The 20,217-nt window shown below is 47.0% G+C and overlaps 2 protein-coding genes across 2 annotated transcripts; both read left to right on the top strand.

Annotated features, from left to right (window-relative positions):
- Window positions 1–2,780: 2,780 nt before the first annotated feature.
- On the top strand, window positions 2,781–4,998 carry LOC140126089 (E3 ubiquitin/ISG15 ligase TRIM25-like). Its single transcript, XM_072145195.1, has one exon. The coding sequence runs from the start codon at window positions 2,821–2,823 to the stop codon at window positions 4,420–4,422; it is 1,602 nt and encodes a 533-aa protein (XP_072001296.1). The 5' UTR covers window positions 2,781–2,820; the 3' UTR covers window positions 4,423–4,998.
- Window positions 4,999–12,738: 7,740 nt separating this feature from the next.
- Window positions 12,739–15,053, top strand: LOC140126088 (E3 ubiquitin-protein ligase TRIM11-like). Its single transcript, XM_072145194.1, has one exon. The coding sequence runs from the start codon at window positions 12,775–12,777 to the stop codon at window positions 14,377–14,379; it is 1,605 nt and encodes a 534-aa protein (XP_072001295.1). The 5' UTR covers window positions 12,739–12,774; the 3' UTR covers window positions 14,380–15,053.
- Window positions 15,054–20,217: the final 5,164 nt, after the last annotated feature.

Here is a 20,217-nt window from a genome sequence, read left to right as displayed (position 1 = left end):
AAGCGATCAGTGGATCACTTGTTCAAGCTAACCTGTAAAAGTAAAGAAAAAAAGTAAAAAACACTAAATAAACACAGTTTTTAATAAAAAGAATTAATTAAATAAAGTTAAAGTCCCCTAAACACAAACATTCCCTATACACATCTAATAAAGTAAAAGAACCAGAAAAAAAAATGACCTGAAAATCATCAAAACCCCCCACATATTTGGTATCGCCGCATCCGTAACAATCTGTACAATAAGTCAGAAACATTATTGGACCCGTACGGTGAACGCCGTAAAAACACAACCCGAAAAACTCGCCAAAAATTTAAATTTTCATAAAATCACTTCACAAAAAATCAAACAAAATTGGTGTCAAACATTTGTGATACGTTTGTGCAGCAGAAATTTTCGTTTGTATCGTTTTTAAGATATTAATAAGTTTCCAGAGGTCATCAGAGGTCAACCAGCCCCCCCACATTACCCAAATCAAACAAAACTGGTGCCAATCAATTCTACTAGGTTTGTGCTGGTTTGTGCTGCTCAAATTTTTGTTTGTGCTGCTTTTATTTGGAGGATATTAACTAATTTGTAAAGATCAAAAGGTCAATCAGCCCCCCCAACATTAACCGAATCAAACAAAAGTGGTGTCAAAAGTTTTTGCTATGTTTGTGCTGGTTTGTGGAGGGAAAATTTTTGTTTGTGCTGCTATAGTTTTTAATGTATTGATCATTTTTTCCAGACTAGGGGTCCGCGGATCGCACTTTCATCGGATTTTTGAAATGTTCGGGATTTGCGCCGTTGTGAAAGGTATTTAACTGGGGATTGTGTCGCACGTGATTGGATTGTGGCGCAGCTGTGCTGGCTTTCATGCGACAGAAATTGGGGGGCGTGCCGTCAGACGATCCGACTGATTCGGACTGAGCTCGGGATTTAACAATTAAATTGTGTCGCAATATCAAGCACTTACATGCACCAGAAGAAAAAGATGAACTCCGGCGGACCTGAACGGGGAAGCGACACTTGCAGGATATCGGGCGCACGATCTTAGTGAATCGCGGCACATGTGCATTTCGGTCAGACAATGCACTTTTGGGGAATGCGCAGGACCGGTAAGTAGATGTGCCCCAATGTGTTTGCTAGCTCGAGGTTTGTTTTTTTAGCAGTTCATCCTAAACACCTAAACATACCTTAAAAATGATAGCGGCACAAACGAGAATTTAGGTTCACCCCTGGACACTGCCTCTTCTCTGGAACTATTTCCAGAAGAATTCTACTCTTCATCTTGTCTAGCTCTTCTGTACTGATATCTGGAGTGAATAAAAAGGAAGAATTTCTATTTACTTTTCCGTACCTCCAGCAGACATGTTCTCTATGGGGCTCATTTACTAAGGGTCCGCGGGACCGCGATTCCGTCGGGTTTCCAGAATATTTCCATTGTGCAAAGAATTGCCCCGGGTTTTTGGTGCACGCGGTCGGATTGTGGCTCATCGGCGCCGGATTGCATGCAACAGAAATCGGGGGGGGGGGGGCATGGCCATCGGACAACCCGACGGGTTCGGACAAACCACAGAATTTAAAAACGAAATTGTGTTGCAAGACATGCACTCACATGCACCAGGAAGAAGCAGGTGAACTCCGGCAGACCTTGGCGCAGAAGAGACGGATGCAGGAACTCGGGCGCACGACCTTAGTGAATTGCGGCAGACCCGAATCCACGTCGGACAATGCACCATGGCATCGCGACAGGACCAGATAAGTAAATCTGCTCCTATATGTTTAACACGTTCTGCTTTAGAGTCAAGCTTTGCTCAAAACAATTAGTTTGGATGGAATTCTCTTCAGAATTTATTGGAGGTCTACTCTCGAGAACTTCATCTAAAGGGATCTTCACCCTGCAGAAGAAAGAGCCATAGCATGAACTCCACGAGTTGCCTCATAAATGGCCACATAACCAAGAAAACTACAAGCCAGATATCTCTTTAGTGGACTTTAGTATGTTATCTTCAGTAACACTATTATCTTTCTCTTCCATCATAAGAGTCAACCACTGAGGTTCTAAGCCACCTTTAGAAGATGTCAAATTTGTCTTAACTTTGTCTCCACCTGTTTGGAAATCCTTGTGAGAGGCATAATCAATTCTAGGAGCCATGTTTCTATGTTTTTGGAAGTTGGACCCAACAAAGTTATGAGTGCAGCTTCACAATGGCCACTTCTACCTTGGGAGTTTCTTCCCATTTCTTACACTGTTTTTTTATCCATGGTATCACAATCTAATGAAGGTTACTTTATTTTACCTATCAAAAGCAACAGAAATGTATCCATGGTGAACATAGTAAAATCTTTAATAATAATAGGTCTCTTATCTGGGGCTTTCTACTCTTTGGCCATTAGTCTCATTAAAGGGGATTAATAGTAAAGGCGCTGACAAACAGATAGCCATGGATCTCCTAGTCCTCATCACAATTGGAAGGAGCCTTGGTCAATCAAATCTTCACCCTAATCAGGCGCTTTATGAGAAGATGTTACAAAAAGACAGTGAAACCTCTTTAAAAAATGAACATAAAAGTTTACATTTTTTTTAATTCACTGCTTAATAATCCTAACTGCTAACTAATTATTCCTAATTACTAACCAAATCTTTACACAACGTAACCATTGAATATGCAGCAGAAAGAAGATATGATTATAAAGTGTCCCCTAACAGGTTAATAGTTACTGATTTTGTGTTGTTCAGCCCCACCTTGTGGACATAGACATAAAAACCTGTCCTCTAGTTCCTGAGAATTAGCGTATGTAGAATTGTAGTTTCGTTTCTCTCTTCCTCCTCCGTCAGCCATGGCGTCTGCCGACCTGAGAGAGGAGCTGGACTGCTCCATCTGTCTGACCACTTATACAGATCCTGTAATGCTGAGATGTGGACACAACTTCTGCCGGGTCTGTATTGATCGTGTGCTGGATACACAGGACGGGTCTGGAGGTTATTCCTGTCCTGAATGTAGAGAAGAGTTTCAGGAGAGGCCGGCACTGATGAGGAACTTAGCTCTGCGGAAGATAATGGAGAATATTCTGACTACTCAACCAACACCGAGAGAAACCGGGATCTGCTGCACTTACTGTGTGGACTCTCCTGTACCTGCTGTGAGGTCCTGTCTGATGTGTGAGGCTTCTCTGTGTGATAAACACCTGAAAGTCCACAGCAAGTCACCAGAACACGTCTTATCTGACCCCAGCACTTCCCTGGAGAACCGGAAATGTTCTGTCCATAAGAAGGTCCTGGAATATTACTGCACTGAGGATGCTACATGTATCTGTGTGTCCTGCAGTTTGGCCGGAGAACATCGGGGACACCAGGTGGAGATGCTGGATGAGGCCTCTGAGAAGAAAAAAAAGAAACTGAGAAATGTTCTCCAGAAACTGATCACAAAGAGAGAGGAGACTGAGGGAAGAGTCCAGAGTCTGGAGGTGCGCAGGAGAAAAGCTCAAGAAAAAGCATCTGGAGAAGCTGAGAGAGTCACTGCCCTGTTTATAGACATCAGGAGACGACTGGACGACCTGGAGAAGAGGGTCCTGAGTGACATCTCCAGGCAGGAGAAGGAAAAGTCCATCCCTCTGTCTACTCTGATCCAGAAGCTGGAGATACAGAAGGACGAGCTGTCCAGGAAGATGAGGCACATTGAGGAGCTGTGTAACATGACTGATCCACTGACTGTGTTACAGGAACCAGACACAGGTGACTTGTGTGACCCTGAGGAGGGGGGAGGTGATGAGGACACAGGGGGACATGATAACCAGCGCCATGATGTAGATGGTCTGGATGTGACTGTGATCTCAGACACATTACACACATTATGTGACATAATATCAGGTATAAGGAGCGGGATCTATGTGATGGTGCCTGGAGACATATTACTGGATGTAAACACGGCTCATAATAATCTCCATATATCAGGCGACCTGAAAACTGCAACCAGGACACACAAGAAGCAGAATCGTCCAGAAACAGCAAAGAGATTCCATTGTTATCAGGTGATGAGCAGCCGGAGATTTACCTCAGGACGACATTACTGGGATGTGGAGGGCAGGAGATCAGGGAGGTGGAGGGTCGGGATGTGTTATCCCAGTATAGACAGGAGGGGAGATCAGTCATGTATTGGATATAATAACAAGTCCTGGGGTTTGGGGAGATATAATAATGAGTATTATGTGATACATGACAGTAATGAAATCCAGTTACCTCACAATATCTCCAGTGATAGAGTCCGGATCTGTCTGGATTATGAGGCGGGGGAGTTGTCCTTCTATGAGCTGTGTGACCCCATCAGACACTTACACACCTTCACCACCACCTTTACCGAGCCCCTTCATGCTGTGTTATGTGTAAGGGAAGGTTTTATAAAGATATTAGGGGGAGGCAGGAAGTGGGAGAAACCATCATAACCTAAGAAATCACCCACAGGCTGTATGAAGGCTTCAGGCCTCCACGGTTCAGTGGACAGGGTGAGTTGTGGACGCTGGGAATCCTCCTCTCTCCTTTCATCTTTTGCCCCTGTCATTTTCGTAGGTTGCTGGTCACTTATTTGCCACTTTGTGCTGCCTTCCAATCCTATAGTAATAATTATAATTAATAATTCTTTGATTTATATAGCGCACACAGATTACGCAGCGCTGCACAAAGCATGTCAAATCGGTCGTGCATTCATTTTACTATAAAATTATGAGATTAATGAGATTTTGATTACAAAGGGAAAAGTGCAGTATAGTCTTAGCAATTAATTAATTGAGGAGCTTATGCAATAATTAATATACATGTGCAATGCAGTTCCCAGTAAGGGAAAAATATAGTAAGGTATAAGTTGCTGTATAATGTGAAACAACAGGCTTTTACTAAAAATTATAAGCAGCATAGAGGAACCCCCAATGAGCCCACAATTGTTTATGGTGTGTTAATCCTACCTGTAAATGTAAAATTAATCGTTTCTAATTTTTAATAAATTCTTACTATTTTTCAATAAATCTTGGCTTTTAAACTCAAATTTTCTGTGTCGGTGTAGTCTTAGGACAACCCTAAAAAGGTATTATGGAGATAATTTTTGGATAAATAACTAAGAATTAGCATGTGCAACACCTCTGCCAACGTATAGGCAGGCTGGTAGTTGTGAATAGTGCCCTCTTCAGGTCAGGAGCTGTTAGGGGGAGTCTCGAAATCTCTATGAAGGTTCTAGAACCTAGTCATTATGTAATAACAGCGGTAGTCTCTGCCTGGAAAGGCAAAAGTTAAGTGGGTGTTATATGTTATCCAATTATGTGGCTGTATTGTAAACTGGAGTGTGATTGGATAGGTGCTACCACCTTACCAGGGGAAGGATAAAGCCCCTGGGCAGTGGTAGCACAGGTCTCTTCGGCCCTAGGTCTCTTTACCACAAGGTCTCTTAGCACATGGACAGAGTGACCAGAGAGTACACCTTCAGTACTGTCACAGAACCCAATCCGAGGACCAGAATCAGGAGACTGTAATCCAGAGCTGCACCTTCCACAGTGTGGACACAGCTCCATCTCAGTTATCCCAGCCTGCATCTACTACCAGGCTGGTGCTTTATTCCTGAGGACCACTCTCCATGACCACTCCAGTACTAGAATCTGGTTAGACCGTTTAGGCCCGTTGCCTGCTACCTGTACAATAAAGAACCGTGAGTTGATTTGCACAATGTTGCCTCCGACTGATCCCTGGATACGGCTGTTACCACCACAGGCTCCCCATCCATTACCCAGACACTCTGGGGTTGCCCCAGTACTACAGCCTCTCCCTCTCTATCATTTCTTGCATACACCACCTGCTGGAGACCTGCCAGGATGTAGGACAGCCCTCCGGTCCCCATAACAAGCACCAAGACACTAGCGTGCCTAGGCCGCAACCACCAGCCACTCCGGTATTGTGGGCCCCAGCTGCCTCCAGGCCCCAAGAAGAGGCTAGGCCCCGGTGGGGTATATTGCACATGTACATTAATTAATAGAAAAAATCCTGTTTATTCTTGTGTCTCTGACATTTGTCTGGAAGGACAGCATGCTCTTAGTTTAAAGATTTTCCTGTAGTTTTTGTTATAGGAATAGAAAATAATTGAAAGACAAAATATTAAAATCAATTTTTGCTGCAGCTGGTTGAACCAGGATTGGATTCAGCGTTTTCATCAGATTTTCAGTTTCTTAGTAAACAATTTCCTGTATTCACCTCAAAAACTCCATCAAAATCTGCAGACACTACAGTGTGCCGTGTATTCTGCTTTCAGGTTCTGTCCCACTGTCCTGCCCGGCGGGAGGTAAGTACTGGAACATCAACGGATGACGACAGAGCTGATTATAGAGCCAGCAGCTTCTTGCACTATCACTGTGCCTCTGATACTGAGGTATGTAGTAGGCGCCATGTGATGATGTCATTCCTGCCTGCCGGCTGCACTGCTAAACACAGCAGAAGCAGAGAAGAAAGGAACTGCTGCTGGGAAACAGGGAAAGGGGAGTAAATGTGTTTAGTATTTTACTGTGGGGCCACAATAAGAGGGAGAGCTGCTAGGGGGGGGGGGCAATAACAGAGGAAGCTCCAACATTGACAATGATAATCTGTTTCTTAGCTTCGGATGGAGGTCCCGCCTACCAGTCCGGGACCTTTGTGTACCAGCAAAGGGGCTTCTCCAGCAGACGAAACAGAGGAAAGGGAGATGAACAGGAAATGCCCCAAGTGTCTTCCCTGTCCTCTTCTCCCTACTACTACTGTACACCTGCATACCTTCCAACCTTCCTGGATTTGGCGGGACAGTTCTGAGTTTTTATCTCCCCGGGTGGTTGGCATATTCTCCCGCTGAGCCCTGCATTGTCCCGGACCGAGAGTCTGAGGACCGTCTCCTGGTCCTGGGACACAATGACTGCAGAGACAGTAATGAAGGGAAGTCATGCTCACTAAGAAGAGTCGGCTCTTCTAGCTCCTGAAAGGCTCCCTATTAAATATATAACCTCCACTCTACTTGTAACCTGATTGGTGAGCCAATTTGGGGGCGTGGTAAGGTGAGCTATCGGCTCGCTGAAGGGAGCTGAGTCCTGTTGTTCAAACGAAAGAGCAGGTTCTTCCTGCTGACTTGTTGGCGAGCGACCCATCACTAACCAGGAGATGTGACCCGGCCATACACTCGGGAAACTACTCTGCATCTCCTAATAATTGTGTAGGTGCAGAGGGGAGGGTCATGCGCCCCCTGCCCTTTCCAGCAGCTTCAGACCTTGAGCAGCTCCACAGCAGGCATGAGGGAGGACACTCAGATCATACAATGCTAAAGGTCAGAGTGTGATAGGAGACATTTATCAGGGCTTATGTGTCAGTTTTGTGCCGTACAAGCCCTGAAATAATCACAATGCCTTGTGGTTCACCAGACACTGCCATTATTTTGCCCTTCACACCAAGAGGGGACTTCACCACTTTACCCTTAAAAAGGACCCCACCAAATGTGGGCGATTCGAGCGGTCCCACGACTGCCTGGTTTGGGTCTGTGTAATAAGTTCCTTGCTCTTCCATTAGATGGTCTAAGGTAAACCAAGATGGCGGCGCCCGTGCTGCTGGTGCCGGAGCAGTGACTTCACAGAGTGTCACACAGAGTGAGACGTCATTACGCTTCCTGCCGGCATGGCGCCGCCCTCTTGGTAACCTCCGAGAGACACTGCGAGGGAAGAAGATAAGGTTGGGGGAAAGGCGGAAGGTTAAGTATAATTTTATTATTTTACCCTGGACGGTATATAGGTTTTATAGGGGGATTGTATATAGTTAGTTATTATAGGAGGTGCATATAGCTATAATAGGGGGACTGTATATAGTTTTTTATAGGGGGATTGTATATAATTGTTATAGGGGGGCCCCCTGTCTGCCTATCAGGCTGCCCTCACATGAAATAGTGCTGACTGCAAACAACAGTCATTTCCTCCATCGGGGACAGTAATACAAGACTGCAGGAGCCGCAAATGGAATGGAAACAGCCCTTTGCATGAGCCCATACAAGAGACTGGAGTCCTGTGCTAGCCGTAGTATAATAATAATAATTCCTTTATTTATATAGCGCACACAGATTACGCAGCGCTGCACAGAACTTGCCAAATCAGTCCCTGTCCCCAATGGAGCTCACAATCTAATAAATCTACCAGTATGTTTTGGAGTGTGGGGGGAAACCGGAGGACCCGGAGGAAACCCACATAAACACGAAGAGAACATACAAACTCTTTGCAGATGTTGACCTGGATGGGACTAGAATCTAGGACCCCAGCACTGCAGGGCTGTAGTGCTAACCACTGAGCTGCCGTTCTGCCCATGGTCTGGTCTGAGCACCTGACCCTGAGGCCTGTTACCACATGGCGTTTTTGTTACGTTTTTTAAACACAATTGGAATGGTGTTTGGCCAAAACGCAAATGTATTTCCAATGAACCGCATGCCTTTCATTGGAAATGCATATGAGTTTTGGCCAAAACCCTTCTCACTTGAGTTTTGGATGTGTTTAAAACCACGACAAAACCGCCATGTGGGAACCCGCCCTCACATCCCCCGGCCAATCTTAGCCATAGCTTGTTCCTACAAAGGGTTATTTTGCCGGATTGGCTGTTCGGCCGCTAATCTGACAATATGTTTGGCTTAGGCGGGTCCACTCATCTCTACTAGAGATGAGCGAACATACTCGTTCGAGCATTAGCGTACTCGCAACTGCTCGTTGCTCGGACAAATACTTCGCCAGCTTGAGAAAATGGCATCTCCCGTCGTTTTGATTTTTGGCGGCCAGAAACAGAGCCAATCACAAGCCAGGAGACTCTGCACTACACCCAGCATCACTTACATGTCGATAGCAGTGGTTGGCTGGCCTGATCAGGTGACCCTGGAATAGACTAGCCACTCCCCGCGCTGCTCGCGTCATTCTCTGCCTGGATGCCGTTAGGGAGAGAGCTGCTGCTGGTCAGGGATAGCGTTAGGGTGTTCTAGTAGATTACTGTTAGGTAGGAGTAATTATACAAGAACCCAACAGCCCTTGTTAGGGCTACAATAGCGTTATTTTTATTTATTTTTTTATTTGCTTGTGGCTGGGCTTGCTGGCACTAGTACATATTGTGACGAATTTGCAGGGAGACTTGCAAACGTTATTTTTGGCTCTTAGTGACACACATATCCATTTCAAACAGCTAAGTGGGACAATTGATTGGGGGGTTTGATTGAATTAGGCACAGTCTGACGATTTTTTTTTTTTTTTTAAAAGTGAAAGTCACAGCACAAAATCCTTTTGCAAATGCAATTTCATCTAGCTTAGTCTGCCTGCTACTGTTTAGCAAGCTAGTCCCCAGAAATCCCAATCCACATTCTCTCTGCCGGTGAAGCGTAATGTACGTCACGTGTGGCGTAATCTAATATGTTTTTTTGTTCACATTAATAAAGTATACGCTTCGGGCCCCCAGGTCCATTTTGGGTGGGGAGGAGCCGAGAGGCAGGGGCTTGGACAGGCGAAAGCTCGCCTGGATCCAAAGAAAACACGAGACTCCGCAACAGTGCTGATTAAAAATGTTTGTCTTCCATCGAAGAGCTCTTTATTTCGGGTAAGTCCATTAAAAAGTGGCAAGCATAATCCCCGCAAGTGCGAGTAAGGTCACATAAGCCTGGTGCACAATGCACCCTTAGTCATGGCTAAACTTCCATTGTGTGTGTCGGAATAAGAGCCGCTCCCCTGCCCCACCTCCGTCACGTGAGTAGGTTGTTGCAGGAAAACGGACCGAATCCCGGCACGCAATGCCAACATATTACAGGTACAACATATCACCACAAATAAAAGATATAAAGATATCAAAGATATAATATTAAAACAGAAATTCAAGAAAAAATCTCCTACATGTTCACAGGTAAGTTCATTCAACTTTTTGCATTATATATGTATCCGATAATGATAGTCACTATATTATCATGTCTCAGCACAACAGATATTCCAGTCCGGGGTTTGGTGTTCCGGTTGGCTTGTACATGCAATATATTTAAGAAGGACAGATTGTATCCGACTAACAAATAAGTGCATAGGATGCTACATAGTATATCCTCTCCTGCAACACTATACGCCTAGTTTTTCTTATAAATTTACACCTGATTGTAACTAGACCCGAGTGCACTCATGGTTAATTCTAGTTAAGTAAAAGAAAAGGTAGTTGGAACAAGAGATGTTAGGGGCAAAAGACATAACAGTGTCTCAGATAAAGACTAGTAATGAAACATAATTTCATGTTTATGATTTGGACCCTTTGGAAACCTTGTGTCAAGACAAAAGATCCAATAAGCCTCACGATCCCGTAGGACCCTAGCTCTGTCTCCTCCTCTCACCAAGGGCTTTATCTGTTCAATTACCACCCCATATAAGGATGCTATCTTTCCTTGGTGTACCTCAATAAAGTGTCGCGCTACACCAGATAGACTCTTCTTTTTTTCACTTTGTTCCATAATGCTTAATTTGTACCAATTATTTATACCCCTTAGATGTTCTAAAAATCTCTGCTTAAACCAGCTCCATCCCAAGATCCAACTAACATCATTTTAATTGCAGCAACTCTAATCTACTACTATGACCTTTTAGCTCCAAAATCTATCTTTTCACTCCTCTTTTCTCACCTCCTTACGTTCACCTCGGGTGCCATAACCGTCCTCACTGCCTCCACACGTCGTCTCGATTGCTGCCATCACACGTTGTCTGGATAGCTGCCTCCACACGTCGTCCCCTTAGCAACGAGCTGTGTCAGGCTACATTTTTGGGTGTTTTACCGGCTGTAATTTTCTGGTGTTTTATATGGGTCACTCATTTTGACAATGGATGCAAAGCTGTATGACTGAGTCCGCGTCCCCCCCCATGCCTCCACACGTCGTCTCCATAGCAGCCTCCACATGTCGTCTCATAGAAGCCTCCACACGTCTCCATAGCTGCCACCACACGTTGTCTCCATAGCTGCCTCCACACATCGACTCCATAGCAGCCTCCACACGCCGTCTCCATAGCTGCCTCCACACGTTGTCTCCATAGAAGCCTCCACATGTCGTCTCCATAGCTGCAACCACACGTTGTCTCCATAGCAGCCTCCACATGTAGTCTCCATAGCTGCCTCCAAAAGTCGTCTCCATAGCTGCCTCCACATGTCATCCCCTTAGCAAACGAGCTGTGTCAGGCTAATTTTTCGGGTGTTTCACCAGATACGTTATGGAACTTGGTCACTCTGTCGTCGCCATGCTGTGTTATCGACTAAATATACCATCAACCTTTTGTTCACATAGGAAATTTTGACAATGGATGCAAAGCTGTATGACTGAGTCTGCGCCCCCCCCACATGCCTCCACACGTCGTCTCGATAGCTGCCTCGACACGTTGTCTCCATAGAAGCCTCCACACGCCGTCTCCATAGCTGCCTCCACATGCTGTCTCCATAGCAGCCTCTACATGTCGTCTCCATAGCTGCCACCACATGTTGTCTCCATAGCAGCCTCCACATGTCGTCCCCTTAGCAAACGAGCTGTGCCAGGCTCATTTTTCAGGTGTTTCACCAGATACGTTATGGAACTTGGTCACTACGTCGCCACCATGCAGTGTTATCGACTAAATATACCGTCAACCTTTTGTTCACATAGGTATTCATTACAGTGCTTCTTGCTCACCTCCTTTGGTTCCTCTCTGCCGCCATAACCAGGCCAAATACTGATACATACAGTGCTACACGTTATCCTCGCCAAAAGGAATTTTTTAAATTGGTTTAAAGCCTGAGTCCATTTAGGGTATGTCGCCATGACACTCTCTAGCCTGCCGCTGCTGCCTCCGCATGCCGTCCCCTATAGTGTCAGGGTAAATTATTGGGTGTTTTAGATGCTATCTTGCCTCACTCGGTCACTCTGTCATCACCATGCTGTTGCCCATAATTTTGGCATAATGGTGCAATTAGGCAGCTTCAGAGGCATCCATGCATGCTGCCCCTTCTGTTTCCTGTCCATTTCCGTGGTGTTTCCATAATTTTCGGAGGTTTTCAGGTTTTGGGCCAAGCTTCCCTGTGCAGAGCCGTGGTCCCCTTGAAAAAAGCTTGCGTCTCCCATTGACTTCAATGGGGTTCGTTATTCGAAACGAGCACTCGAGCATCGGAAAAAGTTCGACTCGAATAACGAGAACCCGAGCATTTTAATGCTCACTCATTTCTAATCTCTACATATGGGATGGTTACTTTTCATGCACCGGAGCCCCGCACTGGCTAGGTCCATTTCCAGACCCTGTACAGATTGGTTGTTCTGGCTGCTTTCAGTTGCTGGGACCCATAGGATCAACAGAGAATGGAGCAGAAAGAACGCCGCAGATTTCTGCTTAGTGGCCGAGTGGTGGTACTGCACATCAATGTATTGTATATATGAGAACATTAATGTATAGAATAGATGCTTCATGATTCTTACTAGTGTCCATCAATAGGTTACATAGGACATATCTTGTGATGTTCGGCCCTGTCCTGCGGAAATAACTACAAAACTTTCCCTTCATTATTGTCACAGAATTGTGGTTTAGTTTTCCTTTTGTCAGCAGTGGCTTCCATGTGTATATATAGCAGAGCAAATGTACAGAATATGGATTTTAGGATTCTTACAGGTGTCCAGTAATGGGTTAATGGAGACTGGTCTTGTGCTGTTCAGCCCCGCCCCGTGCACACGGGTGCAACACTTCTCCTTCCTGATTGTCCTAGAATTGTAGTTTAGTTTCTCTCTTCCTGCTCTGTCAGCCATGGCGTCTGCCGACCTGAGAGAGGAGCTGGACTGCTCCATCTGTCTGACCACTTATACAGATCCTGTAATGCTGAGATGTGGACACAACTTCTGCCGGGTCTGTATTGATCGTGTGCTGGATACACAGGACGGGTCTGGAGGTTATTCCTGTCCTAAATGTAGAGAAGAGTTTCAGGAGAGGCCGGCACTGATGAGGAACTTAGCTCTCCGGAAGATAATGGAGAATTTACTGACTACTCAACCAACACCGAGAGAAACCGGGATCTTCTGCACTTACTGTGTGGACTCTCCTGTACCTGCTGTGAGGTCCTGTCTACATTGTGAGGCTTCTCTGTGTGATAAACACCTGAAAGTCCACAGCAAGTCACCAGAACACGTCTTATCTGACCCCAGCACTTCCCTGGAGAACAGGAAATGTTCTGTCCATAAGAAGGTCCTGGAATATTACTGCACTGAGGACGCGGCTTGTATCTGCGTGTCCTGCAGTTTGGCCGGAGAACACTGGGGACATAGAGTGGAGATGCTGGATGAGGCCTCTGAGAAGAAGAAGAAGAAACTGAGAAATGTTCTCCAGAAACTGATCACAAAGAGGAAGGAGACTGAGGAAAGAGTCCAGAGTCTGGAGGAGAGCAGGAGAAAAGCTCAAGAAAAAGCATCTGGAGAAGCTGAGAGAGTCACTGCCCTGTTTATAGACCTCAGGAGACGACTGGACGACCTGGAGAAGAGGGTCCTGAGTGACATCTCCAGGCAGGAGAAGGAAAAGTCCCTCTCACTGTCTGCTCTGATCCAGAAGCTGGAGATACAGAAGGACGAGCTGTCCAGGAAGATGAGGCACATTGAGGAGCTGTGTAACATGACTGATCCACTGACTGTGTTACAGGAACCAGACACAGGTGACTTGTGTGATCCTGAGGAGGGGGGAGGTGATGAGGACACAGGAGGACATGATAACCAGCGCCATGATGTAGATGATCTGGATGTGACTGTGATCTCAGACACATTACACACATTATGTGACATAATATCAGGTATAAGGAGCGGGATCTATGTGGAGGGTCCTGGAGACATATTACTGGATGTAAACACGGCTCATAATAATCTCCATATATCAGACGACCTGAAAACTGCAACCTGGACACAAGAGAAGCAGAATCGTCCAGAAACAGCAGAGAGATTCCAGGTTTATCCTCAGGTGATGAGCAGCCGGAGATTTACCTCAGGACGACATTACTGGGATGTGGAGATCAGTAGATCAGGGGGGTGGATGGTCGGGATGTGTTATCCCAGTATAGACAGGAGGGGAGGTCAGTCATGTGTTGGATGTAATAACAAGTCCTGGGGTTTGGAGAGATATAATAATCAGTATTATGTGACACATGACAGGAAAGGGATCCGGTTGCGTGACAATATCTCCAGTGATACATTCCGGATCTGTCTGGATTATGAGGCGGGGGAGTTGTCCTTCTATGAGCTGTGTGACCCCATCAGACACTTACACACCTTCACCACCACCTTCACCGAGCCCCTTCATGCTGTGTTATGTGTATGGGAAGGTTCCATAAAGATATTAGGGGGAGGCAGGAAGTGGGAGAAACCATCATAACCTAAGAAATCATCCACAGGCTGTTTGTAGGTTGCAGGCCTCTAAGTTTCAATAGACAACTGCAACACCCCTGCCAACGTTGTGAATAAAGCCCTCTATCTGTCAGGATCCATCCGGTGAGCCTGCGCAAGTCACCCAAGGGATAATGCAGGGAGATCTCAGGTAATCTGCACCTGTAGCATCTGCCTGAAAGGTAGTAGTTAAATGGGTGTAAGATGTTATCCAATTATGTGGCTGTATTGTAAACTGGAGTGTGATTGGAGAGGTGCTACCACCTGACCAGGGGGAGTATAAAACCCCAGTGCAGTGGGAACACATGGACCAGACCTCATGGTCTTTCCACAGAGCAGAAACCAGGGTTTAGGGGTATATGACCAGTAAGTAGGTCGCGCTGCTCATGTGTAGAGATCTATGCTGCTTAATGTATGTAAATTGATATATACTTAGTCCAGCGTATATAAATAACAAAGAACATTTATTGCGTATACAAAATAGTTGACATGATAAATGAGAGAATAGGACGACGCGTTTCCGGCATAACTTGCCCCTTCTTCAGGTCCCCATATTTCTGTAACATGTAAAAGTAAAGGCTTTTTTGGTCATGTACACATAATCATATACATGTAAGGATATATTTTAACCTAAATATTTTCAATAAAAAATCATGGACGCAGTACAGGTATCATTTTTTTTGCCCAGATAATCTTAATCTAGTGGGTCTTTAATAGAGATGAGCGAACATACTCGTCCGAGCTTGATGCTCGTTCGAGCATTAGCGTACTCGAAACTGCTCGTTGCTCGGACGAATACTTCGCCCGCACGAGAAAATGGCATCTCCCGCCGTTTTGCTTTTCGGCGGCCAGAAAAAGAGCCAATCAGAAGCCAGGAGACTCTGCACTACACCCAGCATCACTTACATGTCGATAGCAGTGGTTGGCTGGCCTGATCAGGTGACCCTGGAATAGACTAGCCCCTGCCCGCGCTGCTCGTATCATTCTCTGTCTGGATGCCGCTAGGGAGAGAGCTGCTGCTCGTCAGGGAAAGCGTTAGGGTGTTCTATTAGAAAAGTGTTAGGCAGGAGTGATTCTACAAGAACCCAACAGCCCTTCTTAGGGCTACAATAACGTTATACTTTTTTTTTTTTGTTTGCTTGTGGCTGGGCTTGCTGGCACTAGTAGTGCAGCTAGTACCATATTGTAAGGAATTTGCAGGGAGACTTGCTACCGTTGTGTTTAGCTCTTAGTGACACACATATCCACCTCAAACACCGAAGTGGGACAATTTATTAGGGGTTTGAGTAGAATTAGGCAGAGTCTGCTGATTTTTTTTTTTTAGCTGTATTTCATTTTATAGCTCAAACTCATCTTGCAAAGCAGTGTGCTCTCATTGTAGGCTACAAAATAGCCATAGGAGAACCCCAACGGCTTACTTAGGCCTACAATAGCGTTATATTTTCCTTTTTTTTGTTTGCTTGTGGCTGGGCTTGCTGGCACTAGTAGTGCAGCTAGTACCATACTGTGAGGAATTTGCTGGGAGACCTGCGACCGTTGTGTTTAGCTCTTAGTGACACACATATCCACCTCAAACACCAAAGTGGGACAATTTATTAGGGGTTTGAGTAGAATTAGGCAGAGTCTGCTGATTTATTTATTTTTTTTACCTTTATTTCATTTTATAGCTCAAACTCATCTTGCAAAGCACAAAATCCAGTTTTGTGCTGTCAGTGTAGGTTAGAAACTAGCCTTAGCAATAGGATAGCATCGTTTTGTTAAAAAAAATAAAAAACTAAAAAAAAATAAACACAAAAAATTTTTTTTTTCAAGTTTACACTTTAATTTGGAAAATGTTTAACCCGAGGGCTAGGGGTAGAGGACGAGGGCGTGGACGTGGGCGTCCAACTACTGCAGGGGTCAGAGGCCGTGGTCCTGGGCGGGGTGAGACACCACCTGCTGATGGGGGAGCAGGGGAACGCTGCAGAGGTACACTCCCTAGGTTCATCATGTCTCAAGTTACTGGGACTCGTGGTAGAGCACTGTTGAGGCCAGAACAGTGCGAAGAGGTGATGTCGTGGATTGCGGACAATGCTTCTAGCCAATTGTCCACCAGTCAGTCTTCCACGCAGTCCACCCATGTCACCGAAATCGGCACTCCTCCAGCTCCTCCACCTCAGCCTCCTTCCCCCCAGTCTGCCCCCTCCCACCAAAATTTGGCATTTGAACCGGCATACTCTGAGGAACTGTTTTCTGGACCCTTCCCACAGTCACAAACCACTTGTCCTGCTGCTGCTGAGCTATTTTCCGATGCCCAGGTTTTCCACCAGTCGCAGTCTGTGGTTGATGATGACATTATTCACGTAGTGGAAGAAGTGTGTAAAGAGGTGTCGGACGATGAGGAGACACAGTTGTCAGACAGTGGTGAAGTTGTTGTCAGGGCAGGAAGTCCGAGGGGGGAGCAGACTGAGGGATCGGAGGATGATGAGGTGACAGACCCAAGCTGGGTTGATAGGCCGGGTGAACACAGTGCTTCTGAGACGGAGGCGAGTCCTATAGCAGAACAGGTTGGAAGAGGCAGTGGTGGGGCCAGACGGAGAGGCAGGGCCAGAGCTGGTGCATCAGCGCCAAATGTTGCCCGTAGTCAAGCTCCCGTGGCGAGGGCTAGATTTTCAGAAGTCTGGAGGTTCTTTAAAGAAACACCGGATGACCGACGGACTGTGGTGTGCAACCTTTGCCAAACCAGGATCAGCAGGGGTTCCACCACTACTAGCTTAACTACCACCAGTATGCGCAGGCATCTGAATGCTAAACGCCCCACTCAATGGCACCAAGCCCGTTCACCTCCGGCCGGGCACACCACTGCTCCTTCCCCTGTGTCATCTGCTAGTCAGCCCCCTGCCCAGGACCCCGGCCCAAACACCTCCCGTGCGAAAACCCCATCTTCGCCTCCACGATCCTCCACAGCATCCACCAGCGTTCAGCTCTCCATACCCCAGATGCGGGAGCGCAACAGGAGGTATAGCGCAACCCACCCACACGCCCAAGCCCTCAACGTCCACATCTCCAAGTTGCTTAGCCTGGAGATGCTGCCCTATAGGCTGGTAGAGACCGAGGCCTTTCGAAACCTCATGGCGGCGGCCGCCCCTCGGTATTCGGTCCCCAGCCGCCACTACTTTTCCCGATGTGCCGTCCCAGCCCTGCACAAGCACGTGTCAGAGAACATCCTCCGTGCCCTGACCAACGCCGTTTCTGACAAGGTCCACCTGACCACGGACACGTGGACGAGTGCTGCCGGGCAGGGCCACTGTATATCGCTGACGGCACATTGGGTTAACTTGGTGGAGGCTGGGACCGAGTCTGACCCTGGGGCTGGTCATATACTGCCGACGCCGAGGATTGCGGGGCCTACCTCGGTCCAGGTCTCAAAGGCCTACTATGCCTCCTCCTCCTCCCACCCCTCCTCCACCTCCTCCTCTGAATTACCATCCGTGGGCATGGCGCCATCAGTCGGTAGCTCTAGGCACAGCAGCAGTGCCATCGCTAAGCGACAGCAGGCGGTGCTCAAACTGCTGAGCCTAGGCGATAAAAGGCACACCGCCCAAGAGTTATTACAGGGCATCACGGCGCAGACTGATCTGTGGCTGGCACCGCTGAACCTGAAGCCAGGCATGGTTGTGTGTGACAACGGCCGTAACCTGGTGGCAGCTCTGCAACTCGGCAGGCTGACACATGTGCCATGCCTGGCCCATGTGTTAAATCTCATAGTTCAGCGTTTCCTCAAGACATACCCCAGTCTGATTTGCTCACGAAGGTGCGCCGCATCTGTGCGCATTTCAGGAAGTCCAGCACAGATGCTGCCACTCTCAGGGCAGCGCAGCGCCGCCTCCAACTGCCCGCTCACCGACTGTTGTGCGACGTGCCAACGAGGTGGAATTCAACACTAACCATGTTATCCAGAGTTTACCAGCAGCGCAGAGCGATTGTAGACTGCCAGATGTCAACTTCCACCAGAACTGGTAGTCAGGTCAGTCAGCTTCCTCAAGTCTACAATGAGGAGTGGATGTGGATGTCTGATATCTGTCAGGTGCTGAGTAACTTTGAGGAGTCAACACAGATTATCTGTGGTGATGCCGCCATCATCAGCCTCACCACCCCGCTGCTTGGCCTGTTGAAAAACTCTCTGGTCAGCATGAAGTCGGAAGCTTTGCGCTCGTCACAAGAGACGGGGGAAGAAGATTCCCTTGTTGATAGCCAAAGCACCCTTAGGTCTGTTTCTCAGCGCCTATCGGAGGAGGTGGAGGAGGATGAGGAGGAAGAGGAAGAGGAGGAGAATGTTGGCGAGACAGAAGAGGGGACCATTGTTCAGTCCTTCACTGTTCAGCGTGTATGGGCAGAAGAAGAGGAGTTGGAGGAGGAGGAAATGGACAGTCAGGCCAGTGAGGGGAGTGAATTCTTGCGCGTTGGGACTCTGGCGCATATGGCAGATTTCATGCTAAGCTGCCTATCCCGTGACCCTCGCGTTCAAAGAATTTATTCCAGCACCGATTACTGGGTATTCACTCTCCTGGACCCACGGTACCAGCAAAATCTTTCCACTCTCATACCTGGAGAGCAAAGGAGTGTGAGAATGCATGAATACCAGCAGGCCCTGGTGCACAAGCTGAAACAGTATTTCCCTTCTGACAGCGCTAGCGGCAGAGGGCGTACTTCTGCGGGACAAGTAGCGAGGGAGAGTAGGCGACCAGGCAGCTTGTCCATCACTGGCAGGGCTACGCTTTACAAGGCCTTTGCCAGTTTTATGTCACCCCAGCAAGACACTGTCACCTGTCCCCAGTCTCGGCAGAGTAGGGCTGATCTTTACAGAAAGATGGTGAGGGAGTACGTAGCTGACCATACCATCGTCCTAAATGATCACACAGCTCCCTACAACTACTGGGTTTCAAAGCTGGACATGTGGCACGAACTGGCGCTGTACGCCTTGGAGGTTCTTGCCTGCCCTGCCGCTAGCGTGTTGTCCGAGCGGGTTTTCAGTGCAGCTGGTGGCATCATCACCGATAAGCGTACACGCCTGTCGACTGACAGCGCTGACAGGATGACGCTTATCAAGATGAATAAAGCCTGGATTTCTCCGCATTTCCATTCTCCACCAGGTGAAAGAAGCTGAACCTGAATAATGTATGCACTCCTCCTCCTCATTGTCCTCCTTCTCCTCCTCTTTGTACACTAAAGCAGAGGAAACTGGCTATTTTGCCAGGGCTAACTGGCTCTGGCTATAGTACTCTATGTATTTAATTTTTCTGGAGGGCCAACTACCCTGTCCTCTGTTTTAAACAATTTTTGGGAGTGCCACATACAGGCACTCAATCTATGTAATTTTTCTGGTGGACCAGCTACCTGCTCCTCTGGTTTGAAAACTTTTTTGGACTGCCACATACAGGCACTATCCAAATTAAATTGTCTCCATAGCAGCCTCCACACGTCGTCTTTTTAGCTGCCTTCACACGTTGTCTCCATTGCTACCTCCACACGTCATCGCCATAGCTGCCTCCAAAAGTAGTCCATATATCTGCCTCCATACATGGTCCCCTTATCAAACGAGCTGTGTCAGGCAGAATTTTGGATTGTTTTCATGGCTTCCATGTTAACTTTGTCGCCACCCTGCTATGCAATCCACAAAATATACTGGCAAACTTTTATCATTTACCAATATTATTTCAGCGCTTCTTGCGCATCTGTTTACATTCCCCTCACCCGTCAGAACCCAAACTTATAAGAACGCTACTACACTTGATCTTATACAAAAGGTTCTTAGAAGTGCTTTTTGGGGGAGTAGCTTAGAGACAGG

This window comes from Engystomops pustulosus, chromosome 4 (genome assembly GCF_040894005.1).
Source record: "Engystomops pustulosus chromosome 4, aEngPut4.maternal, whole genome shotgun sequence".
In the NCBI taxonomy this organism is placed as follows: domain Eukaryota; kingdom Metazoa; phylum Chordata; class Amphibia; order Anura; family Leptodactylidae; genus Engystomops; species Engystomops pustulosus.
This window is presented reverse-complemented; position numbering and strand designations above follow the sequence as displayed.